Below are 21,150 nucleotides of genomic sequence, written 5' to 3'. Positions count from 1 at the left end.
TCTCAACCTGTTTATCAAATAATTTGAACCATTTATCGACTTTTGTCTGTGATCCAGTCAGCCCTGTAATGTTCGATGACATACACATATGAGCGTATCACGGGGCCACAGTTTGAAAGTTGCCACAGTGGTTGGCAGAAGTTACAAATGGTGCTATCACTGTTTGTGTTTGCGTGTCTGTGGGTAGTCACACAATCTTTACAAACAGTGCACAGTGAGTAGTAGTACAAACAGTAAGAAGTGATGAGGTGGCGGTGTCCTGCCATTTCTTTGTCATCTCCTTCACGTTGAGGTGACTGATGGCCTCATCCTTGTTCTCCTCCAACAGCACCCCCCCCCACCACCCATCTTTCATCTGCCCATTCTCCGTTGACTGTTGGACAACAGACCATCTGCCAGCGGACACGTGTAACAGAGGGCATTAGCTATTATGTAACTGCACTCCACTTGCCCCTCCCCCAAGAGCAATAGAGCGGCGTGCACCAGTAGGTGCGAGTGGCGGGAGATGTGACCTCTGGGTCCTTCAGCGATGAACACCGATCCATCGGGCCTCGATGCATCAAATAGCAGCTTGAGGAGGTGCTCGATTCATAACCTAGACAATCCCTGAGGCCTGACCTGCCTGTCTGACACGTTCCATAGATTAAATACATCATCGGGAATTTGATAAAATATGGAATTGAGCTCACTGTTGGTAGATTCCAACCGCATTTCATAGTTGAACGTGAGCCACTGTTCTCAGGGTCATGCGTGCAGATTCTCCCAAATGATTATTGTCCGTTAAATTGTTGGTGCTTATGTTTGAAAGAGGGTTCAATCTGTATGCAGCCTTGTAGCCATTTTATGTAGATGGATTTCTTCTTTCTCTCCTTGTGCTGTTTTGGTTTAGATCCAACTGAGGAATCAGTATGTGATCAGGGCTTTTACATGGATTTCTACAGTATTAGTCTATACTTTAGATTTTTTTTTTCTAATATTAGAAAGGTATTGTTGAATCAAAGTGGTCCAGGTTTAGAAAAGGAAATTTACATTGCACATTACACATTCTATAAAATGGACAACAGGAGTGTTCCTCATCGCTGCTGTTGTGGTTTTGCATTATTGATCGAGGACATAAAATAGTTTTTGCCGGTCGAAACCAGCCGACATTCTCTTAAGTTCCTCCATGCCTGCGTCAACGAACACTTCTCTCTGTTCTTCAATCAGTGGGCTGAAGTCAACTCGGGTTTTCTTCACTCACCACACCACACAAACACAGATAGAGCGTATGACTTGTCACATTGTGACATGGCCCATTAATAGGAGGGCCAATTCAATTTCTGCCTTTCCTCTGTGGCAGCTTACAGTGACAGCCATGCATCATGTGCACTGGACACCAACTAGGGACTTTATGGCCTGTAAAAAAAAAAATGTCTGCTGTGTTGGCTCCCTGTTAGCTAAGTCCGCTGGCTGACAGGAACAGATTGGATTTCCTAAATGTAATGCATTTGATAGTTTTGTAAAAAAAAATACAGCAGGAGGATTTAAGGGCGATGCCTCGCCATAAAGTTTGTAGGCTGCACACTTTATTATTACTACAATTTAGCCTGATCGCTCAACCAGACATGAAAGAAGGTACGATGATTTGTTTGGAAGTTACGTTTCTGAAAGATTTGCTACTTTGGATGAGAAATAGTTATAAAATTGTGAATAAGGATATGTACCTGAATTTAATAAAACTCTGCAAATGCAGTTGTAGACATTTGTTACGATGAACAAAGGACTCAAGTGCAGGACACCAAGACAAGCGGGAGCTCAAAAGAATTTATTTACCCCCCGTGCTTCCTTCCCATGAAGTAACAAAGACGACAATGTGCTAAAACAGAGTTTTAAATATGGCAACTGTGTGTCAATCCAACTTTAGTTAAGAAAATTAACACATTTTCGTCTCAGTCCAGTCTCGTTGGCTCTGACAGACATGGCCACTGATCTAAGTCTAATGCAGAGAAAATCTGAAAGTCAATAAAACTCAGCTCCTTCAGCAACCACTTTTGAAAGAGCGGGAGAACGAGGGACAGAGCGAGAGAGATGTCAATTCAGTTTAATTGAGACTGTCACGCTGAATCCTGAAGGGAGAAACACTTAATAAGAGCCTTTCAGTTGATCCCCATGCTTGAATGAGCTGGATGTGCTGGAAGTCGTTTGCATCTTTTGCATTAGTGACACACGTTTGTCAACAAAGTGTCAAATGTGTGCATGTGTTTCACAGAGAGAGAGAACGTGTGCGTGAAAGTTTTATGGTGCATTTTCATACCAAATGTACCATGACCAGAGAGAATTCATTCATTTTCGTCATGATTGTGGTTCAAGTTGATTTAAGGATCTAATAAATTGTTTTTGCTGATGTAACTTCATGACATAGTTCAGTAAAGCAAGTGATCCAATCTGATTTTCACACATTAGGTCATATTTTACTAGGCAGCAATTGAATGTGTGAGGAAGCTTTGGAATTAAAAAAAAAAAAAAAAAAGAACCGGAAAGAGATGACAAGGAAAAGGAATGGATTTATAGTCATCCAAATAGAAATTCAAAAACACTTTTTATGAGGTGTCCCTGAAAACAACAACTAATGCAACTCATTGTGTCACATGTTACGAAGCTTATATAAACCCAAGTTTGTCACCCCTTTATATAAGAAGAGCAGCAGAGGAACGAAATGAATGACGCCCCGCTACGACGGCGAGTATTATTCTGATTTGTCATGTCATCCAAGCCAAAAGGGTCAAGCCTCCATTTTTGTCCCTTTTTGGCCATATGCTGCCTCATAGTGTGACAAAACGTAATTTCCTGGACAGCGAGCGAGCCTTTCCAATGCGTATGTCGTCGACTGTTATGAGCAAGGTCATTGTAAACACCCTCACGCTTGCTGTTGTCATAAACTACCTGGTAGGAGGATATCAGTTCTCTGGATGATTAAAACAAAGCCGCCTAGATTCTGTGTATGTACGCTCAAGCTGCAGAAGAGCTGTCTGTCATCTCTACTACACGTTTTCCACAACTGTGGCTTGTCTCGAGTTTGTAGTTTGACCATTGCCATCTTTTTTTTTTTTGTTTTCTAAATTTGAGAAGTAAGGTGGAGGGGAGGAAGAAGGAGCAGCACACCCTTCTAATTGTCTATTTTCCTCTAAAATGGTCAGGAAGCTACTGATTGACACTGTCATGCACGGCCCGTGGAGGTTTGGGCCTCTGTCAGGGTTGACTGTAGGCGGTGCAGAAAGCTCTCCAAACAGCAGACATAACCTGAAGGCTACGATCTGAAACCGTGTCTGAGGTGCCTGAGAACAACAACCAGACAGACACGGACTAGGAAAACATTAGCTGAGGTAATAACTCAAGACGATAGGAAAGCCATGTTGTTGTGCGGTTTTGCCGATTGTTCCTGTTATTCTGTAAATATATTGTCTTATATATTCGATAAATATATAAGACAACCAATTCAACGTGCTTCAAGGACAGAGAAAAATAACCTTGTCGCTACAACCAGAGTGTGTCCATTTGATTTACATTCAAATGTAAAGGATTTGATCCGTTCTGATATTTCTAAAACTAGCTGTTATTTATATTCAGTTCTTAGTTCATGCTAACAACGAAAACTGGCGGCCCCGAAGGTGGAAGACAAATTAATTGTAACTGCAGATTAATATCGATGTTATAAAAACCTCAGGTACTGTAGACTGTAAACAGCGACAGCTTATCTTGACTGGATGAAATCAATTGCCGGTTTTTTCACTGGCACAGTAAATTGTTTATTACCCAACGCTCACCTAACCACCATAGTGGAACTTTGAGAAGCATCGTTTTCTTTTTTATCAACTGTGGAGATGGTTGGGGAAGGTTCGCCTTTGACCTTCGGCTTGAAAGGTACTACTCATTCAACTGGCAGTTTATTCCACAAAGGGATGCCTCACACACACACACATAGGAGGAGGAGACCGTGTGTAACATTTCAGCTCCAACAGTTTTCTTCCACTTCTCGCACAATATTGATCGCTGCTTTTTGCATTTCTCTGTCTATGTGAGAAGTTGTTTTTTTTTTTCTTTTCATTCAAATTTTTATCTTTGTGTACGCGCCACTTAATTCTGGAGTTTGTAGGTCACTGATATAACAGGAAATGAACAGAGCTCCAAAAACTAGCTCAGGCGGTTTACTTTGTTGACCCGTTAAACTAAAAACATAAGTCGTGGATACTTCCTCACCCTCAGGGTGTTGTTGTGTGCAGTGTAAGAGTTTATTATGTTGTTTACAGGAAGTTGCTGATCCGTGAAACTGCACAGAATGCCTCATAGGCGTAGTATAAATAAAGCAGTTCACATACAGTGAGCACCACATTGCAAGACGATTTGCTGTATTTGAGAGCCATGTGATTCCATCTTATAGGAGGCATTATACAGCCATGGCACGTGCTATGGAGCGCCATGACGGGTTGAGAGGAATGGGCATTTGATGGAAAACGGGACACAAATCATGGTAATTGTCTGATGGTGTGAATCACTTGAGTTCAGCTTGACTCTCAAGTGGATAAATGCAACGCGCTGCGGCCGACCTCTGCCCTGTTTTTCTGGCTGCATGGTTACATATTCATCCATTCCAACATACTGTAAGTAACAAACATCCTCCTTTCTCAGAATAGTAAGTTGAGTACACAAATGCCCATTTAATTATTTACATGTCTTTTTTTTTTTTTTTTTTTTCTTTTCAACAGTCTTCATTAGATACTGCTTCATTAGAGCAGTATCTTATTACCGTCATACAAAATTAGAATGATTTAGACAGTAAGACCGGTAACATTTTGCACGTTGAGGTAGACTGTAGTTACTGTAAGATGTACAACAGTGGACAGTTTCTTCTGTAAAGGCAGCAGAGCATGATGAATCCTCTGGTGATTTACAGAGCGCTCATCGCTGGGTTAGATGGGTTAGAGGAGCTTCATGTTTGCAGAGCTGCACGCATGAATGCTGTGTGTAGCTGACAAAAAGCCTGTGCTAATACAATCTGATAAAAAGTCAGCGTATAATGTCATCTCCCCAGCTGCACTTGCTGGGTAACGTCACCCTGTCTGCTGGAGCGCTGACACTGTGAAACTGCTGCTGAAAATACATCAGTATCATGTCGCAGGAGAAACTTGTCAAACTTCCCTCCTGTCAGAATTAACATTCTTCTTTCATTCAGCCTCTGTTCTTCCTCACCACTATTTCTGGATTTAAACCTTTTTTTTTTTTTTTTTTTTTTAGTACAAGCAAGTGGAGCAGTACATGTCTTTCCACAAACTACCGGCTGATTTCCGACAGAAGATCCACGACTACTACGAGCACAGATACCAGGGCAAGATGTTTGATGAAGAGAGCATCCTGGAGGAGCTTAATGAGCCTCTTCGTGAGGTATGGAAACACCCAAGCTTCCACTATAATGTACTCAGTCCCTAACAAATGCACACACCATACATAATTCACGATTATGAATTAGCTTTGCAATTTAGACTCGATCTTCCCGGTTAGTCAGTGAAATCACCTCCAGTTTTGACCGGCATTCACTGAAAAATTACCAAATTTTAAAAGAACGCAAGTGAAGGTTTTAAAGTAGACTTTATATTTCCATACAGATAAATGTTTTCCGGCTACCTTCTAGAGCTTACAGTAAACAGTCTTTTCACTCAAAGAACCCTTCAGCTAACACAAAGTAAAGTGAACACGTGGGAGAATACGCAAATAAGTTCTGCCAGGGTCCCTCAAGGAAATTTAGAAAACACAAAAAAAGTGTCCAACCTGGGTTAGTTAGTTTCTTTTTTAAATAAAGAAAATGATCATATCTGAATTTTAATTACACCCACCATGCATGTACCCCACATCACTGACTGTGCCTCCTCAAACCGAAAACTGTCTGCTGTCACGATTCAGGAAATTGTCAACTTCAACTGTCGTAAGCTGGTGGCATCCATGCCGCTGTTTGCCAATGCCGATCCCAACTTTGTGACCGCCATGCTGACCAAACTGAGATTTGAAGTCTTTCAGCCCGGAGACTATATCATCAGAGAAGGCACCATTGGCAAGAAGATGTACTTCATCCAGCACGGGGTGGTCACCGTCCTGACAAAAGGAAGCATGGGCATGAAGCTGATGGACGGCTCCTACTTTGGAGGTTTGTCACTGGCTCAGCCCATCTTTTCTATTCTGTGTCATTTTTAATTACCATAATAATCCAAACTGACTCCACACCATAAATATCACAGATAGCATTTACGATTTACTACTACAAATAGTGATAACATCACCAAGCCTAAAAGACAAAAACAACACTGACATCTTCTTTTATTGTGTTGCCTTACAGCCACTTCTGTCCCACTTTCTGGGCTGTTGGGGTTTTTTTTTTTTTTTTTTTTTTAAGACACGTGGTGTGTGTGCCGCCATCTCCACTCGTAAACCCACACACTTATTTAAGCCTCATGTGTTGATGGTTTTGCAGAGTTTAGCAGGGCAAAGTTCGCTGGCTGTAACATTGATGCACCAGCAGCACGGCACATACACACATCCAATTAATAACATCTAATTAGCACAGCAGAACCACGATGAGTGTTCAGCCATCCATGACACCAGGGAGGTAGTCACAGGTCTCGACATAAACAGGGGGCTTGTACTGGAGGGACAGCATGTCTTATCTGTGGTGAAATCTCTGAATTATTGAGTAGCATTAAGTTGATAGCGATTTTTGAAGGATTTTTCTGTTTTTGGTTGGAAACATCAATATCAAACTCTGCACAATGACAGTAACATTTCCTGTCACAGTTTGAGGTAGAACGTTTGAAAGTTCAATTGGCATGATCTCCTGTCATTAGCATTTCTTTGCCTCACTGCAGCCCAACTTTCTGTACAAATTTCTCTCTGGCAAACCTTCATTGGATTGGCTCCATTTTTTGTGCAAATAAATTTAGAAAAAGAAAAAAAAACAGACACAGCTTGGCATTATTCTTTGGGAAAGGTTCTGCTAGATGGGTGTTAAAACACAAGAATCAGGCAACAAATCAGTAAAGGAGAATTTTGGACAATATTTTGATTATAGCTGGAGGCGGTGCAAACCTGGCTTAAATTTAATGCAGTCGTAATCCCCAAGAAGTGCTGGAAGAACCGCTAAAATTCACTTTACCTGTCTCAGACTGCTCTGCTTTTAAAAAAAAAAAAATCACATTTGAAGACGATAATTACCCCATCCACTACAAATGATCACCCAGTGGTTTGGAATAGCTTTTTAATGCAGCCACGGTGGTTTCATTAGGATTATTATCCTCTCCAAGTACTTACCACTGCACCAGAAATATGCAAATGATTGTGTTATGTATGACCAGGAAGACCCCGAGAGACACTTTTTGACAGGACCGCCGGGGAAGTGTGGGGAGTTTTTTTTTTTCTCGCAGCTCCCACAATCCTGGATGACCTAAAAAGGTGAACCTTTATTTTTCATGCATGACTACGTAAAACTCATCTGAAGGAAAGTTGCTTTTGCTAAAGAAATCTCTCCACCGGTATATTAGTATGTAATGAATGACCCAGTTTTTGCACCAGTAGCCAGACTTTTGCTTCAGACGCAGCAGCTGATTGTGAGGAGCTAAACCACTAACCTACATCAGGCGGAGTGTCAGTTATCTGGACACATACTATGAATTATTCAGCTACAGAGTTCAAATAAATCCTTTCTCGGAGAGGAAAGCAAAGTCACACCTAAGGTCACATTTAAATAATGTCTGAGTGGAACCCTGCTCTAGCTCTATCTTGGTTTTTGGAAATGTGCACCTATTACACACCTCAATTGTACGTACTTTTTTATGCCATCCGGTGTGGCTAGTGGCACTTTTTGTCAAATAATAACAACAATATAAATTGAAAGATTTTATTAGCTCTCTTGCTCAGAGTTTGATGTGAAGTTACAGCTAGCTGCCAGTTAGCTTGGCTTAGCGTGAGAGCTGGAAACGGTTAGCCCGGCTCTGTCCAAATGTTATGAAATCTGCCTATTGTGCCTCCAAAACGCTCTAAATAAATATGATTTTTCAGTTACGTGATTGGTTAAAAAAAATAAATAAATAAATAAATCACTTAGAGCTGGCAGCTTCTCTGAAGGGACTGCACCTGGCCGAGAAATAGTCCAGCACATAGCCTCCCTTAACAACAACAGCTTGTTGATGTAACACTTAATTTTTTGAGATCTTTATAGATACTGGTACAGTTTAATTTTGTTTTTGTTGTTTTCCTTTTTCTTTTTTTTTTCTTTTTTTTTTGGACAGAGCCAGGTTACAGTTCTGTTACTGAAGTGACGTCAGTCTCTTCCCCTAACTCCCTGCACAGAAAACAAACAAACAAACCAAAAAGAGAAGCATATTTACCAGAACTGTCAACCTATCCCTCTAATCCTTGTATATTTGGCTCCTTTTCGATGAGAGATGGTGACACCTCCTACCTCTGGAGACATCACAGTCCTGGACAGATTCCAGCACACTGCCCCAACATACGGTCTTAATGGAGTCTCCTCGCGTTTAGTTATTTTTCTCCCTTCGGAGGAGTCAGAGGAGGTCAACCGTTCAGGCGGGGGTGTGGGCATATGGTTGTCAAGACAACAGTCAGAGATAAGCTGGAGCGAAGAAGATGCTTGGGGAGGGGAGAGAGGACAAGTGAACGTAATGAAGCTTAGCTGCACATCTCCAAATTTAGAGTGTGCTTCCTTCACATAGCCGTCAGTGCTGTGCCAGTGCTGGAAGGAGTGCGCAGTGTTACTGTCAGTGGGTCATTCTGACTGCACCAAAAACTCCATGAATAAACCACCTTTGTTCCCATTTACGTTGTGGCTGGCCATCAATTTCAGGGGACTCACAAAATCTCGTTGTTTGCAGAAGCTGTCACTGTTTGACTGTCATAAACAATCAACTGCAGGTCTGCCACTTTCTGATTGTCTGGTTTCTCCTTCACCCCCCGACAGAGATCTGTCTGCTGACCCGAGGCAGACGGACAGCCAGCGTGCGAGCGGACACCTACTGTCGTCTGTATTCGCTCTCTGTGGATAATTTCAACGAAGTGCTGGAGGAGTATCCCATGATGAGGAGGGCATTTGAGACCGTCGCCATTGACAGACTGGACAGAATAGGTAAGAGCACCAAGATACAGATACATAAACCCAAAGCAGAATCAACACAGAATAATGATTCCAAATATTTACTTCATATTCATTTTTTATTTGGCCAGAAGTAAACAGCAGCTTTTAAACTGGGATGTACACCAAACCATAAGAAGAATGATACGAAGAATAATGTCAAACCTCTGTTCTGTCAATAAGCTTGCGCGGACCCACAAAGCTTTAAAGGAAATGTAACAAATCATTCCACCCAGACCTAACATATGAAGTATTTCTGCTTTTTTGTATAGTTAGCTTTACATCGCTGTCGGCTCCAGCGCTGACAGTGAACCGGAAACAGATAAGAAGATGAATGAATGAAGTTTCTGTCAAAGCACAGAGCTGCCTCACAGCTGAGATGTGAATGATGCTAACAGGGAAGACATCGAGTTTAGAGGAATACTGGCGTGTTGCTTTTCTCTAGATTCGTTTAATTATTTGATCAGAACAATTTCTCAGCAGTGACTCTGAGTGAGACACACACACACACACGCAGCTTTATCTTCCCTGAGCCTTGTGAGCTCATTGTTAGTGTGGAAATTAACACATGTTGGTTTTTGTTTTTTTTTTTTACAACGCAAACAACTTTCCCCTGCCGTGACCCCCCCAAAGGTCAGTAGGGATGCTGATGTCACGTCTTATGTCATGTATCCATATTTGTTTACAAAAGGCCAACATCCACCACCTGCCAGCTGTTGCCATAGCAGCCAGCCAACACACAAGCAGCATTCAGTCAGTCACCTCATGCTTTTGGCGGGAGACTGACCCGCCTCCTTCAGGACCCAACCACCAACCAAATCATTCCCACTGAAGACCGTGTGCGGCTGACACATATTGATTACTCATAATGTGTTCTTGTGTTGGGCTTCTGGGTCGAACACTCAGAGAATGTGTGGATGTGAAAAATATGAAGCGTGAACAGAAAATTTGGAAATAATGACAGAAAATGTGTTTGTTTTAGAATAGAATGAAATAGAGTAGAGCAGAAAAGAATAGTGACTTTATTGGAGATTGGAGCTGCAACTCAGGCTTGTGCATGAAAAGAAAAAAGGACACAATGAAGCAGTATAAAACACAAGGACGTCCCAAAGTAACAATAAATAAATGTAGAGTGATAAACACCTTGATTCAAGCCACATTTTAAAATTTAAGATACCTAGCCCGTTTGTTTTTCGGTCTTGCTGTCGGTGATACGGTTCTGTGAAAAGTTGTTTGACGTCATTTGACGCAGGAGATCGCACTCATTATACATTATACACCTATTAACCAATCAGATCACTCGATTTGAGCTAACCGTTTTCTTGTTTCCGCGATGCTTCCAAACACAGAGTGACTGAAGATCAGCACAGGAGGCCGTATGGAGGTGGTCCTCGGTAATCTGCTACGGAGGCAGCTTCAGCTTCGTAACGCGTCTCTGATCTTAAAAGAGCTGCGTGCTCTTGCCCTGTTCCAGCCCTTATTCCTGAGTTATTGTCGCCCTTTGCGTGTTGCATTCAATACCTTTCTCACATGGATCGTTTCCCAGGATGTAAGAGAAGAATGACTTGCACTAACGATGTTCCTTGAAGGACTTTTTTAGCTCTGTCACAGGGGATGACGATTCCTCGGCCTCATCCCGCCAGGATGGTGTCATCCAGCCTAGACTGCCCGACTGCCTCTGTGTTTTTCATCACCAGATGGAGTTTCAGACATAAGAGTCGTCCTCCCAGCTTTGTCCCCTCTGGCGTGGAGGTTGACCGTGTTTTGAGGAACAAGCTTCTCACCAGCCTCTTTGAACGCTTCGTTCCGTTTGTATCACTCGGGCTGTCGTGCTGACTTGGAGCCTCGCCTGCTGCAGAAGAGCTACTTCACATATCCATCTGCTGAGAGTCCCCCTTTGTCCTCAAAGTACAGCAGATGTTGGATCACCTCACATCTTTGGCCAAGACCTCCTTCCCTAACAGCATTTGTTGAGCAGAGGGTGATCCTCTCACTGGCTTCATTATCATCATCAGCTGAGTGCCGAAGCCATCCGTCCCTCCAGCAGGAAGTCCAAGCCTGGGAATAGTGCCGAACAGAACGTACAGAAAGCCTGCTTTGAACCTGCTTTGGACTTTTCTTCTTAACGAAACGTAATTAGAAATTGTTTGCCATAATTTGCAATTAGTTGTGCTTCTTCACAGCAGGTAGATCCCTCATTAGACGGACTCGGGTGCGAATGAGACTTTGTCGGTTTTTTCATCAAGCAAAAAAAAAAAAAAAAAAATCTCTGTTCACCTCTTCAATCACATCATCATCTCAGCAGATTTCAGCCACAGCAACGCGTCCTTATCCCTTTTACGGAAAACACAATTATATAATATTCGTTATCTTCTGAGGACTCTGTGACGCTGTTCCCTGCTGCGATGGTCCACATACCTTCTATCCAATCTACCCAAAAGTCAGTAAACTGCAGTTTTAGCCTTCTAAGAGGCTTCATCGGCTTTATTTCCTGGTGAGAAGTCAAAATCATTTAAATATCATTCACAGCTTGGTGCTACTTGAGAGGTGTTGAGGTCACTTATGAGTTGTGTGTCATCAGCGTTCTCTACTTTAAAGTGTGACCTTGTGTTAAAATGCTCAGCAGAGAATATCACGATGACAGACTGCTGACTCCAGATAAGAAGAGATTTTTCTAATACGGGGCTTCATCTTTTTTAACGTATTCTTCAGGTTTGTGCACTCCTTTTTGGATCAGAGGACAGACAATATTCTGTATTTATCTTATTTATGAGTATTTCCGCCCTTCCTTGCTCAAGTGTGAAGCCGACTGGTTCAGGATTCTGATGGACAGCTGGTAGATCTTGACCTCTCCGCAACAGGAAGTGGAAATCCTGATGTTGGTGGTATCTGGCACATAACATGTTTGAGTTTTGCAATCAACTGTGAATACCTCAACTCTTGAAGTTTGCGGTTGACCACGATCGTGGCGGCGATGAATTTAGGATCACTCTTTCGGTTATGGAATAGTGAGACCATTTTGATGTTTCAGTTACTCGTTCCTTGAACACATATGCAGATCCAAAGTGTAAGGAATGGGCAGAAACACTGACTGTTTATCCCCATGACAGACAAAACGTGGAAGCGTTAAAATGTTCTTTACGCCTCTTCTTTTAAGTGTGACTATTGTTGATGCATTTTTTTTTTTTTTTTAAGTTTTCACATCACTCTATATGTTAGGGTCTTTTCTCCTAAAACTAAAACTCCAATTTCATCAACAGTGCTCATTTTCTTTTGTCTCACTACAGGAAAGAAGAATTCAATCCTGATGCACAAAGTTCAACATGATCTGAACTCGGGTGTTTTCAACAACCGGGAGAATGAAATGATCCAGGAGATAGTGAAATATGATCGACAGATGGTTCAACAGGTGGATATACCACGACCACGGGCCATGTCCATGACGCCCTCTCTGCACAGCGGGGTCTTTACTCCTCCTGGTTCCTCCGCCCAGCCTCAGAATTCAGCAATTGCCACCCTGCAGCAGGCGGTAGCCATGAACTTTTGCCCCCCCATGCAAGGGAGCTCGGTGGGAGCCGGGAACCTGCAGTCCCCGAGGATGGTGAGAAGATTTCAGGTGGCGCAAAGCGTCTCCAGCCCCATCTCAGCCTCTCCGCTGCAGTCTCAGCTCCTTGCTTCTGGTGCCTTTGCTCCGGTCCTGTCCAGCCCCTCAGTGCAGAGCCCACTGGCAGCTGGAGGACGATCGTTCCAGTATGGATCCAGTGCCCTGGCTGGTCCCGCCTCAGGCTCCCAGCTTTCTCTAGCTCAGCAGCACGTCGCCAGCCCTTCACATCGACCCAGCTCACACAAGAGCACCCACTCCTTGCAGATGGGCAGCCTGAACCAAGACGTCAGGGCCCTGTCGGCGTCTCAGCCCTCACTGCCTCACGAGGGGGCACAGCCGGGTGCACCAAGTCCAACTCACTCCACAGGAATCTCCTCCACTTCCATTGGACCCCCTCTGACCCCAGGTGTTCGAAGCGCTATACCAAATAGGATGGTACTGCCCCATCAGATGTCTGTGGGGGCCTTTCCTGTTGCATCACTTCCCGGTTCTGGGGCTGGTGTGGGGCTGGCAGTAGGGGGTGTAGGAACAGGTCTGGGGGATTCAGGACAAGCCAAGAAAGATTCAATAGGGGGCCTTCCTGAAACAGACCATACCAGATTCAGATCCAGGCTGTCCTCAAACTTGTGATCTGAATCTCATAGTGGGAAGCGACTCAGTGAGGGTTTCAGTACAGAAACACGGGATAACTTCTGTTCTCCCTCCAACAGTTCCTCTTCTCTCTACTCACTCCAGCTAGACTACCCGAATGTATGAATGATAGACGAGTGGCGACGGGAAGAAGAGAAGAGACTGACGCCGACTGTTTCATCCGCAGCATCAAGACGTTTCCACTCACAGACACAGTAGATGGGAAGAGCTGTAGTGGTAAAGTAGCATCATCTGCTCATCTCCCTCTCCTTTATTTATTACATTTCTCAACATAGTCAAAAACATATGGGCATATCTGCTTCCCCTTCCCTTACATTCAACTCATTTATTACAAACTTGGGGTCGGATGGGACTAAAAGAAAATCAGGGATCTGCTTCAGATATCAGAAGTTGGCACTTAGTGGGCTTTAACTACTGTATCTAACACATTTTGTTAGTTGGCTGGCTGTTAAAGACAATCTCCTTATAAATGCATAATAATTGTGGTTTCATAAAGTTTAGAAATGAAAGTAGTGAAAATGAAAATATTTCCCAGAGTTCCCTCTTTTTTTAGAATCTGTTAAAATGAATTATTAGACAAAATTCGTAAGCACAACATTGGTAATTATAAAAACTCCTTGGAATGTCTTTGTATGAATGTTTTAAGCCATATTTGTCCCCGACTATTCATATAAATGAATTAATTATTACCCATTTATAAAGCCAACTAGCATAGTCAGAATCCAGTTGGCCTCTTTTGTAAGTCTTCCCCTCCGCTGATCGTCCCCACAGACAAATATGTGAGGCCCATTCAGGTGACGGACAGTGAAGATCTTTTAAACTGAAATTACAGCTGAGGGACAAATTGTCTTCTTGTGGCCAAGCCATCGATTTCTACAGGAAATATTTTTGTTTGTTAAATTTGAAAGCTGCATTAATCAGTGGGTTTTTTTGTTGTTTTTTTTTTAAACACTGTATCAAAAGAACAAAATGCAAAGAGCATGATGAAATCGTTGTTGCTGTTTAATGTTTTGGCTTTAAAAACTACAAATGTGTGGCAAAATTAGCAACTAGCAGATGCTGAAAGCCAGACGTTAAGCCAGCTAAAACTTCAGCCAGATATTTTCTCAGGAGTCGATAGAGACCAAACCGGAGTGAGGCAGCCTGTCAGGTGGAGGGAAAAAAAAAAAGACAAGCTATCCATTTCTGATGACTTTCATATTTTTTCACAGTGGGCAAAATTTGATTAATGCAGCTTTAAAATTCATGGGTTCCAAAAAAAAAAAAAAAGAAAAAAAAAAAGTTTGCCTGAATGACTGACACAACAGATCCTTTTAAGAGTAGATGTGATTTCTGAATAGTCAGTGTATGATAAGTTGTCATTTAAGAAGTAATAGAAGTATTCTATTGTATACAATGAAACAACTGGAAATGAGTCACAGCTTTTAAGATTAAGAGTATAAAAACTAGAATTCACTGCCAGTTCATTAGAAGGAGTTTTATACCGGTTAAAATGTAAAATCATTCAAATTCACATCATGAAAATTTAATTCCATCCTTTCGTGTCACCATGCCAAAGTCAATTCAGATTCAGATAATGAAACTGTAAACGCCACAGCTCTGATCAACAGCCAAGGACAGGGCAGATACTTTCCTGGGCGTTCATTGCAGTGTGCCTCCGTCATTAATGCCTCGATAACAGTTCATCGGATGCCGCTGATTTGTTTCCAAAAGCATTAGGAAAGGGACCTTCTCTTCCAGACCCGACATCCTATTGACCTCTTCTCACCACTAATGCCTGAACCATTACTGGCTAATGAGGGTGGAAATTGGAATCCCTCGGGTCTCTTTGGGACCGTCGCTATTCTCCGCCAATTGGATGTCACTATACAGTGCCAATAATGAGTTCCTCTCCTGTGATCATCTTGCATTTTCATTTTTGCTTTCCTGCATTGCTATCTTCTACCTTGAGAGCTCTAAATGGGACAGAGTTGAAGGTTTCTAAGTATTTTTATACAGTGTTTTTGAGATCTGCTGTGTTTTTGTTCTATGCCCAAATTATGCCCCGTGGAACCTATTTTGGATGCTCAAAAATAATTAATATAGGTAGTTATGAGAACAGTGTTTGACTGTAATTCACATTGAGTCCTGGACGCATTGTCTCAGGACAGCAAATGCATTTAGTGATAAAATTAGTTTATAGTCTCTTTTTTTTTAACCTTCCAAATAAACCAAGGGAAAAACAAAAAATAGAGAGAGGAAGAACTAGAGGGGATACAAACAGGTTAATAACTGAATTCAAATCAAAATCAACTCCAATGACACAAAATCAGGCCCTTTAAAAAAATAATAATAATAAAGCAAAGCCAAAGTTTCAAGGCCTTAGATTTTCAAAAGATTTTTCATTTATGCAAATGTTTCAGGGTATCAAAGTATGATGAATAACATCATAGACTCGCCACTCACTCCAAATAAGCGTAGAAAACGGAAAATAATACGCTGAACTCATTCAGTCATGACTTCACTTTTGTCTGAAAGTGGAGTTTCGCATATAAAGCAATAACTGAAAGTGAGTGTGTGGTCACACGCATATGCAAAAAGCATTCTGTTGTATCCTTAAGGTGTTGATGGAAATGTAGTATTTCACATCTGAGATTGATTTTCCAAACTTCAATGAGAATTTGAGCAGATAAAAGCCCGTTTCAGTGACAGTGGCGTGGTAGTTTTTTCAATGTGTAAGCATCCAATAAATCAGACTGCTTATTTATTTAGCCTAGTTTATTGTAATCTTACTGTAATCTTAGGGATAAAAAAAAGTATGAAAAAGGAACATCTCTTTAGTCTTTAACTAAAAGCATATTATCACCTGGTATGACCTGATATTACCTGAGCATAGTAATTAAAGCAGGAAAAAACTCTCACAGTACCATCCACAGTTTGTATATAATCCTGTGCCAGTTGCTGTGAGGTCTGCATGGTTTCTCCTCTCGTGTATATTTTATTTGTTGAATCATTTTTTTTCTAACACAGCAGTCTATTTACAAATCCTGTCCCTCTGACAAACGCTGCTTCCTGATTTACCTCTCTTTCCATCCCCTCGTCTCTGATTTAAAAAAAAAAAAAGCATGTTGCCCAGAATTGTTGTAAATGTAATTTTCCTTCTTTTAGCTACTTACAAACATGCTTAGTGTTATGCAAACATTACAACAACTCTGCCGTTAGACTTTTTCAGTGCCTCCCCACTGCAGGCTTTGGTCATCGGATGCAGCAGCAGCAGAGTTAGCACAAGCATGAAGTAACTGTTTTCACTCTATTCTCCATTTTTCCTGCTTCAGTGTTTCAGTTAACATTAGTTTTATTCACGTGCAGCAGGAGTTTTACTTTGTCAAAAATGTGTCAAATTTATTTTTAATAAGTTAAGCGGAAAACGTATAGAAAACAGATTTCCGTAATATTTACTTCCGTATTTTACAGGATACTCCGAAACAGCAGCCGATCAGAATCGTTTTCCTTCTCATCCCTGATTGTTGTTGCTTTAATTCATTCATTCTTTCTGAGATCCCAGACCTCTTAGCGAGAATAGCCTTCAATAATATGGAGACCAAGCACAAACAGCAATCAATTCCATGACACTGCAGACAGCTGTAAGTCAACATACACTCTTAGGATCAGATCCTCACCAGTGACCATGAATTCATGTGAAGCCAATAGATGACCTCAGAAATCTCAGACTCTCTAATCAGATAATAGAAGTGCAGCACAGGCGTTTCTGTGACAGGGTCCTGATTTTCTTTCATTCAGTCACTCTCCAGTTGTCACATGCCATTATCATGTACTGTGCATACCTAGTGCCTAGCATATAGCGTAGTCTCCACATACGTGTACTATATTCTCTGTGTGTGGCCGTAAGAATAAATGCAAGCTCCTCACAATGCAAACATCACTGTCAGTTATATCTCACTGCAATACATGTAAAATAAAATGAAAACCAATAAACCATTTTTTGAATACAGAATGATGTTTAGGTCTTTCACTTTGACTTAGCTTACTGGAAAAGCACGAAGAGGTAAGAAACAAAACTTGAAGTCTCCTTCGGTTAGTCACGAAGATGTGAAGGCCATGAAAGCCTGCATGGCCAAGACGCTCTTTGATTATCTTCCTTGTTTTCCAGTAAACTGGTAAACCTTCACATCCTATATGAATGTTGAATTGATATCTTGAATATCTGAATGCTTTTCGTTTAAAACATTGGAAGACATTTTATTCTGTGTTCACTGGTTATTTGTAAACTTACATTTAAGCCCTTGATGATAGCTGTTATGGTAATCTAAACCATTGCCATTTTGCTCACAATACTGAGATATGCTTGAGTTAATGTTGCCCCACACTCCACTAAGGAACTGCCAAATGCAGCTTTGCAGTTCACCAAGTTCTCAGTAACCTGGGAAACAGTTTCGACATCTTTTATTTGTGCAGCAGGTCCAGATGGTAAGACGTCTCAGCCTAGGGGATTGTGATTATATGGTCAGAACGAAGGTAAGAGCTTTCAAATGGTCTCCTGGGTTTTTACTGTTTTTACTGACGCTTAATTAACTTTTAAATAAACTGATGGGCCAAACACATGAGGGGCATGAACTGACTTATACACCAAAGTTAGACGTCTCAAACAGCATTGGACAATCCTAAAGGAAACTATAGCTGCAATTCAGCAATTAATTAGGACACATTTTCACTTATGGCAATTTTTGGGTTTAGCCTGAATCCATATATCTCTTTTGGTTAAACAATAAACCAAATTTTTTTTTTTTTTTTAAACTGTTGAACTTATTGTTTCAATAATAATATTCTATTCCTACTCAGTGTTTATAAAAGAAGAAATAGATTTGATTGGATTACCCAGAATTTTTTTCTTCCCTAATTTAATATGTAAATTTTTATTAAGGTGGAGCTCTTAACCTTTAACCCTGAATGAATTTGAAAACTATTAAAACAGAAATTTCCTAATGACTCTTGACCTGACAATGATTTTAGGGAGTGCCACTGTTTTCATTTGGAGATACTGAAAGACTTTTCTTGCTCTGCTGGGACAGATGGGCTCCAAAGAGGGAAATGAAAAGACGTGAGAAACAATTGTGTGGATTTGAACACCGAGGAGTAAAGAAACCAATGTAGGTTTCTAAACTGATGCCGCTGATGTAAGAGTCCATACAAAAGAGAAAATGTCTCTCCTAGAATAAGCAGACATTAAATGTAAAAGAAATAACCCCTTATTTTTAAGCAGCTACAGCTGAACAAAGCACTGCTGCATCAGGCACCAGAAGTGCGTTTATTGTATCTGCTTGATCGCTGTTAATCAACCCGTCTCTGCCAGTCACAATAAAGGTCAGACTGAGGAAACTCACACTGACATGCCCGACACCTGCCAACACTGTACCACCTGTCCCAAACACCGGCACTTCCTCCCCCCCCGCTGTCAGAGAGTTCTGCCTCCATTTGCTCCCCACCAGGACTGTCTGTACACTCTGCCTCCCTGCTAGTGCGTGCTGAGTGGTGGCCACTCATGACACCATGGGGCAGGAGATAGGCCGGGAGAACCCCAGAGCCTGGCAGAGAAATCAAAGTGCTCTCAGTGAGGGTGAGTGGTCCAGCTATCAAAGAGTGGCTTCCAGCTCTGGCATGCCTGGCAGATACCGAGCAACACTTCTATAGTGTCCACTTTCTGATGATCCTGTGTCTGAAATAAATAGCTCACTAAAAGCCCAACCGTCTGTGCTAAATGTGATGCACTTAGCTCTGCAGGCATCATTCAGTGACACACACATTATCATGTCATTCGTGGTCATGAATGAAGTCATAAATGACAACAAGACACGTGCCTTATTATACTACCTGCCACTCAAAGAGTCATCCCTCTTTTATTTTTAAAGGATTTTTTTTTTTATCTCATCTCAATTATATTTAGCTTATTTCTCCTGGAGGCCATCCTAGCATGCTTTGTTTTTGGGGCAGGGAAACACTCCCCACTGATCCTCACTGTATTACACGTGGACAGATACGTTTACATTTAAGGACAATTTAAAGCCTCCACTTGGCAAATATAGCTTTATAAAGCCAGCAGGATGAGAAAACAAACTCCACGTAGAAAAACAACATCCAGGTATCAAACTACCACATCATTCCCTTCAAGTAAAACCAACAATTCAAATTAAAGAAAGTAGAAGATGAAAGAAAAATGCAGCAGCAAAATAGTGAGACGTCTCCCCGACTCACCCAGACCAGAGGAACACCGAGGATAAATATGAATATTAATCAAGTGATTTCCCCAGTAGGGAGTGAAAGTCGCTCACTGCTAATTTATTTAATGTTGGGATCACAACCCAAAAGCCAGAGAAACTAATAATAGCCCACACTAAAATATTGTCTTGATTTGACTTCCTTAAACATTTCGATAGACGGAACTCATTACTTACTTCTTAAACACATCCAGATTTAAATTGAATGGCAAAGAATCTAAATGACCCTGGAGTTTTAATTGAGTTACTATTTCAAACATGTCCACCTGACGTGTCTGTAAAGCAAGAGCTCTGAGGAGAGTCTTGCTGTTTTGCTGATATCAGCATATGTTGAGGTAGATCCATCAGTCGGGCATTAAAAATGGATATGTGAGGTCAACGGAGACAAGAAAACCTCAAAAAGGAAGGAAACGAAGGCATTACCCAAACACACTCCTCCTCCTCCATCACCTGTGCACAATATAGTTCCCTTCTGCGAAATCATCATCGAGATGAGTCAATCTCCGGAGAGGTCCAGTAATGGAAGCTGCTATAAGCCGTGCTCCATTACTGCAGGTTGGACCGGTGCAGCTCTGAGGTCTAACAGAGGACATCCTTGGAATCAGCCCAGAGAGAGAGACAGACCCATCACGGCACAACTGCAGTCTGCTGTAAGGACATCTTCAATATCCTGTTTACTCCCTCAGCCAAAGTCAGCAGTCCACGGCAAGAACACACACCACACAACAAAAACTGAATAAGTGCGTTTGCTCTTCGTCCTGCATCTCCACACCAACCCTCTGACATGCGGGGCAATTTTAGGTGTTGCCGTGTCAGCATTGTAAAGCTTAATTCACAGCAAATCAACCCTCGCCTGGAATGCGTTGTGTTATTGATTGAACCATCCAACAATCCGTCCAGTCATCCAGCCATGACCGCTCCTGGGCGTTGACCTCAGGCTATACAGTGCACCCCCCCCCCCATGCGGGAGTTAAAATTGTGAAATGTGATATGTGTTGTATGTATGTGAGATTCTGAGGGCATTTTATGGAAGCGAGTTCTGTCCTTGGCAAACAGACTTCAGACAGACTAGGCCAATGCTTGCAAGAAGGAGTCCTTGGCTTGCTTTACTATTTAGATGCTGGGAGGATCAGTTACTCAGTCGAGGGTAGCACACAAACCCGGATGTAAAGATAACAGCCTCCACCAGAAAACCCAGACAGCGTGAACTAAATTTGAGACTGTCAGCTGCCCATATGTTTTTCTTTTACATAATCTAAGTGCCACTATGTAATATACCATGAGCAGAATAAGCAATCAACTCCCAAGATTTCAGACAACACATAGGGAGCCAAAACTGTCAGCTGGGGGAGAACAGAATGAGCCAAAAACCATGTCATGCTAAGTGTTCTGACGTGTGCACTGGTCAGTTTTCTGTCACAGCGCACTCCTCATCTATATCTGGGTCTAACAAA

The 21,150-nt window shown here is 41.8% G+C and overlaps 1 protein-coding gene across 1 annotated transcript in view; it reads left to right on the top strand.

Moving 5' to 3' along the window:
* The window catches only part of hcn2b (hyperpolarization activated cyclic nucleotide-gated potassium channel 2b), a 28,934-nt gene extending 14,662 nt beyond the window's left edge, over window positions 1–14,272 (top strand). The window contains exons 5-8 of the mRNA XM_029500149.1: window positions 5,272–5,418; window positions 5,935–6,175; window positions 8,999–9,163; window positions 12,457–14,272. Of these exons, the coding sequence (XP_029356009.1) occupies window positions 5,272–5,418; window positions 5,935–6,175; window positions 8,999–9,163; window positions 12,457–13,403 (1,500 nt within the window). The 3' untranslated portion in view covers window positions 13,404–14,272. The remainder of the gene's footprint in view (window positions 1–5,271; window positions 5,419–5,934; window positions 6,176–8,998; window positions 9,164–12,456) is intronic.
* Window positions 14,273–21,150: the final 6,878 nt, after the last annotated feature.

The sequence above is a fragment of the Echeneis naucrates genome, chromosome 4 (genome assembly GCF_900963305.1).
Source record: "Echeneis naucrates chromosome 4, fEcheNa1.1, whole genome shotgun sequence".
Classification (NCBI taxonomy): Eukaryota; Metazoa; Chordata; class Actinopteri; order Carangiformes; family Echeneidae; genus Echeneis; species Echeneis naucrates.
Note: the sequence above shows the minus strand (reverse complement) of the source record. Positions and strands in the feature narration are given on the sequence as shown.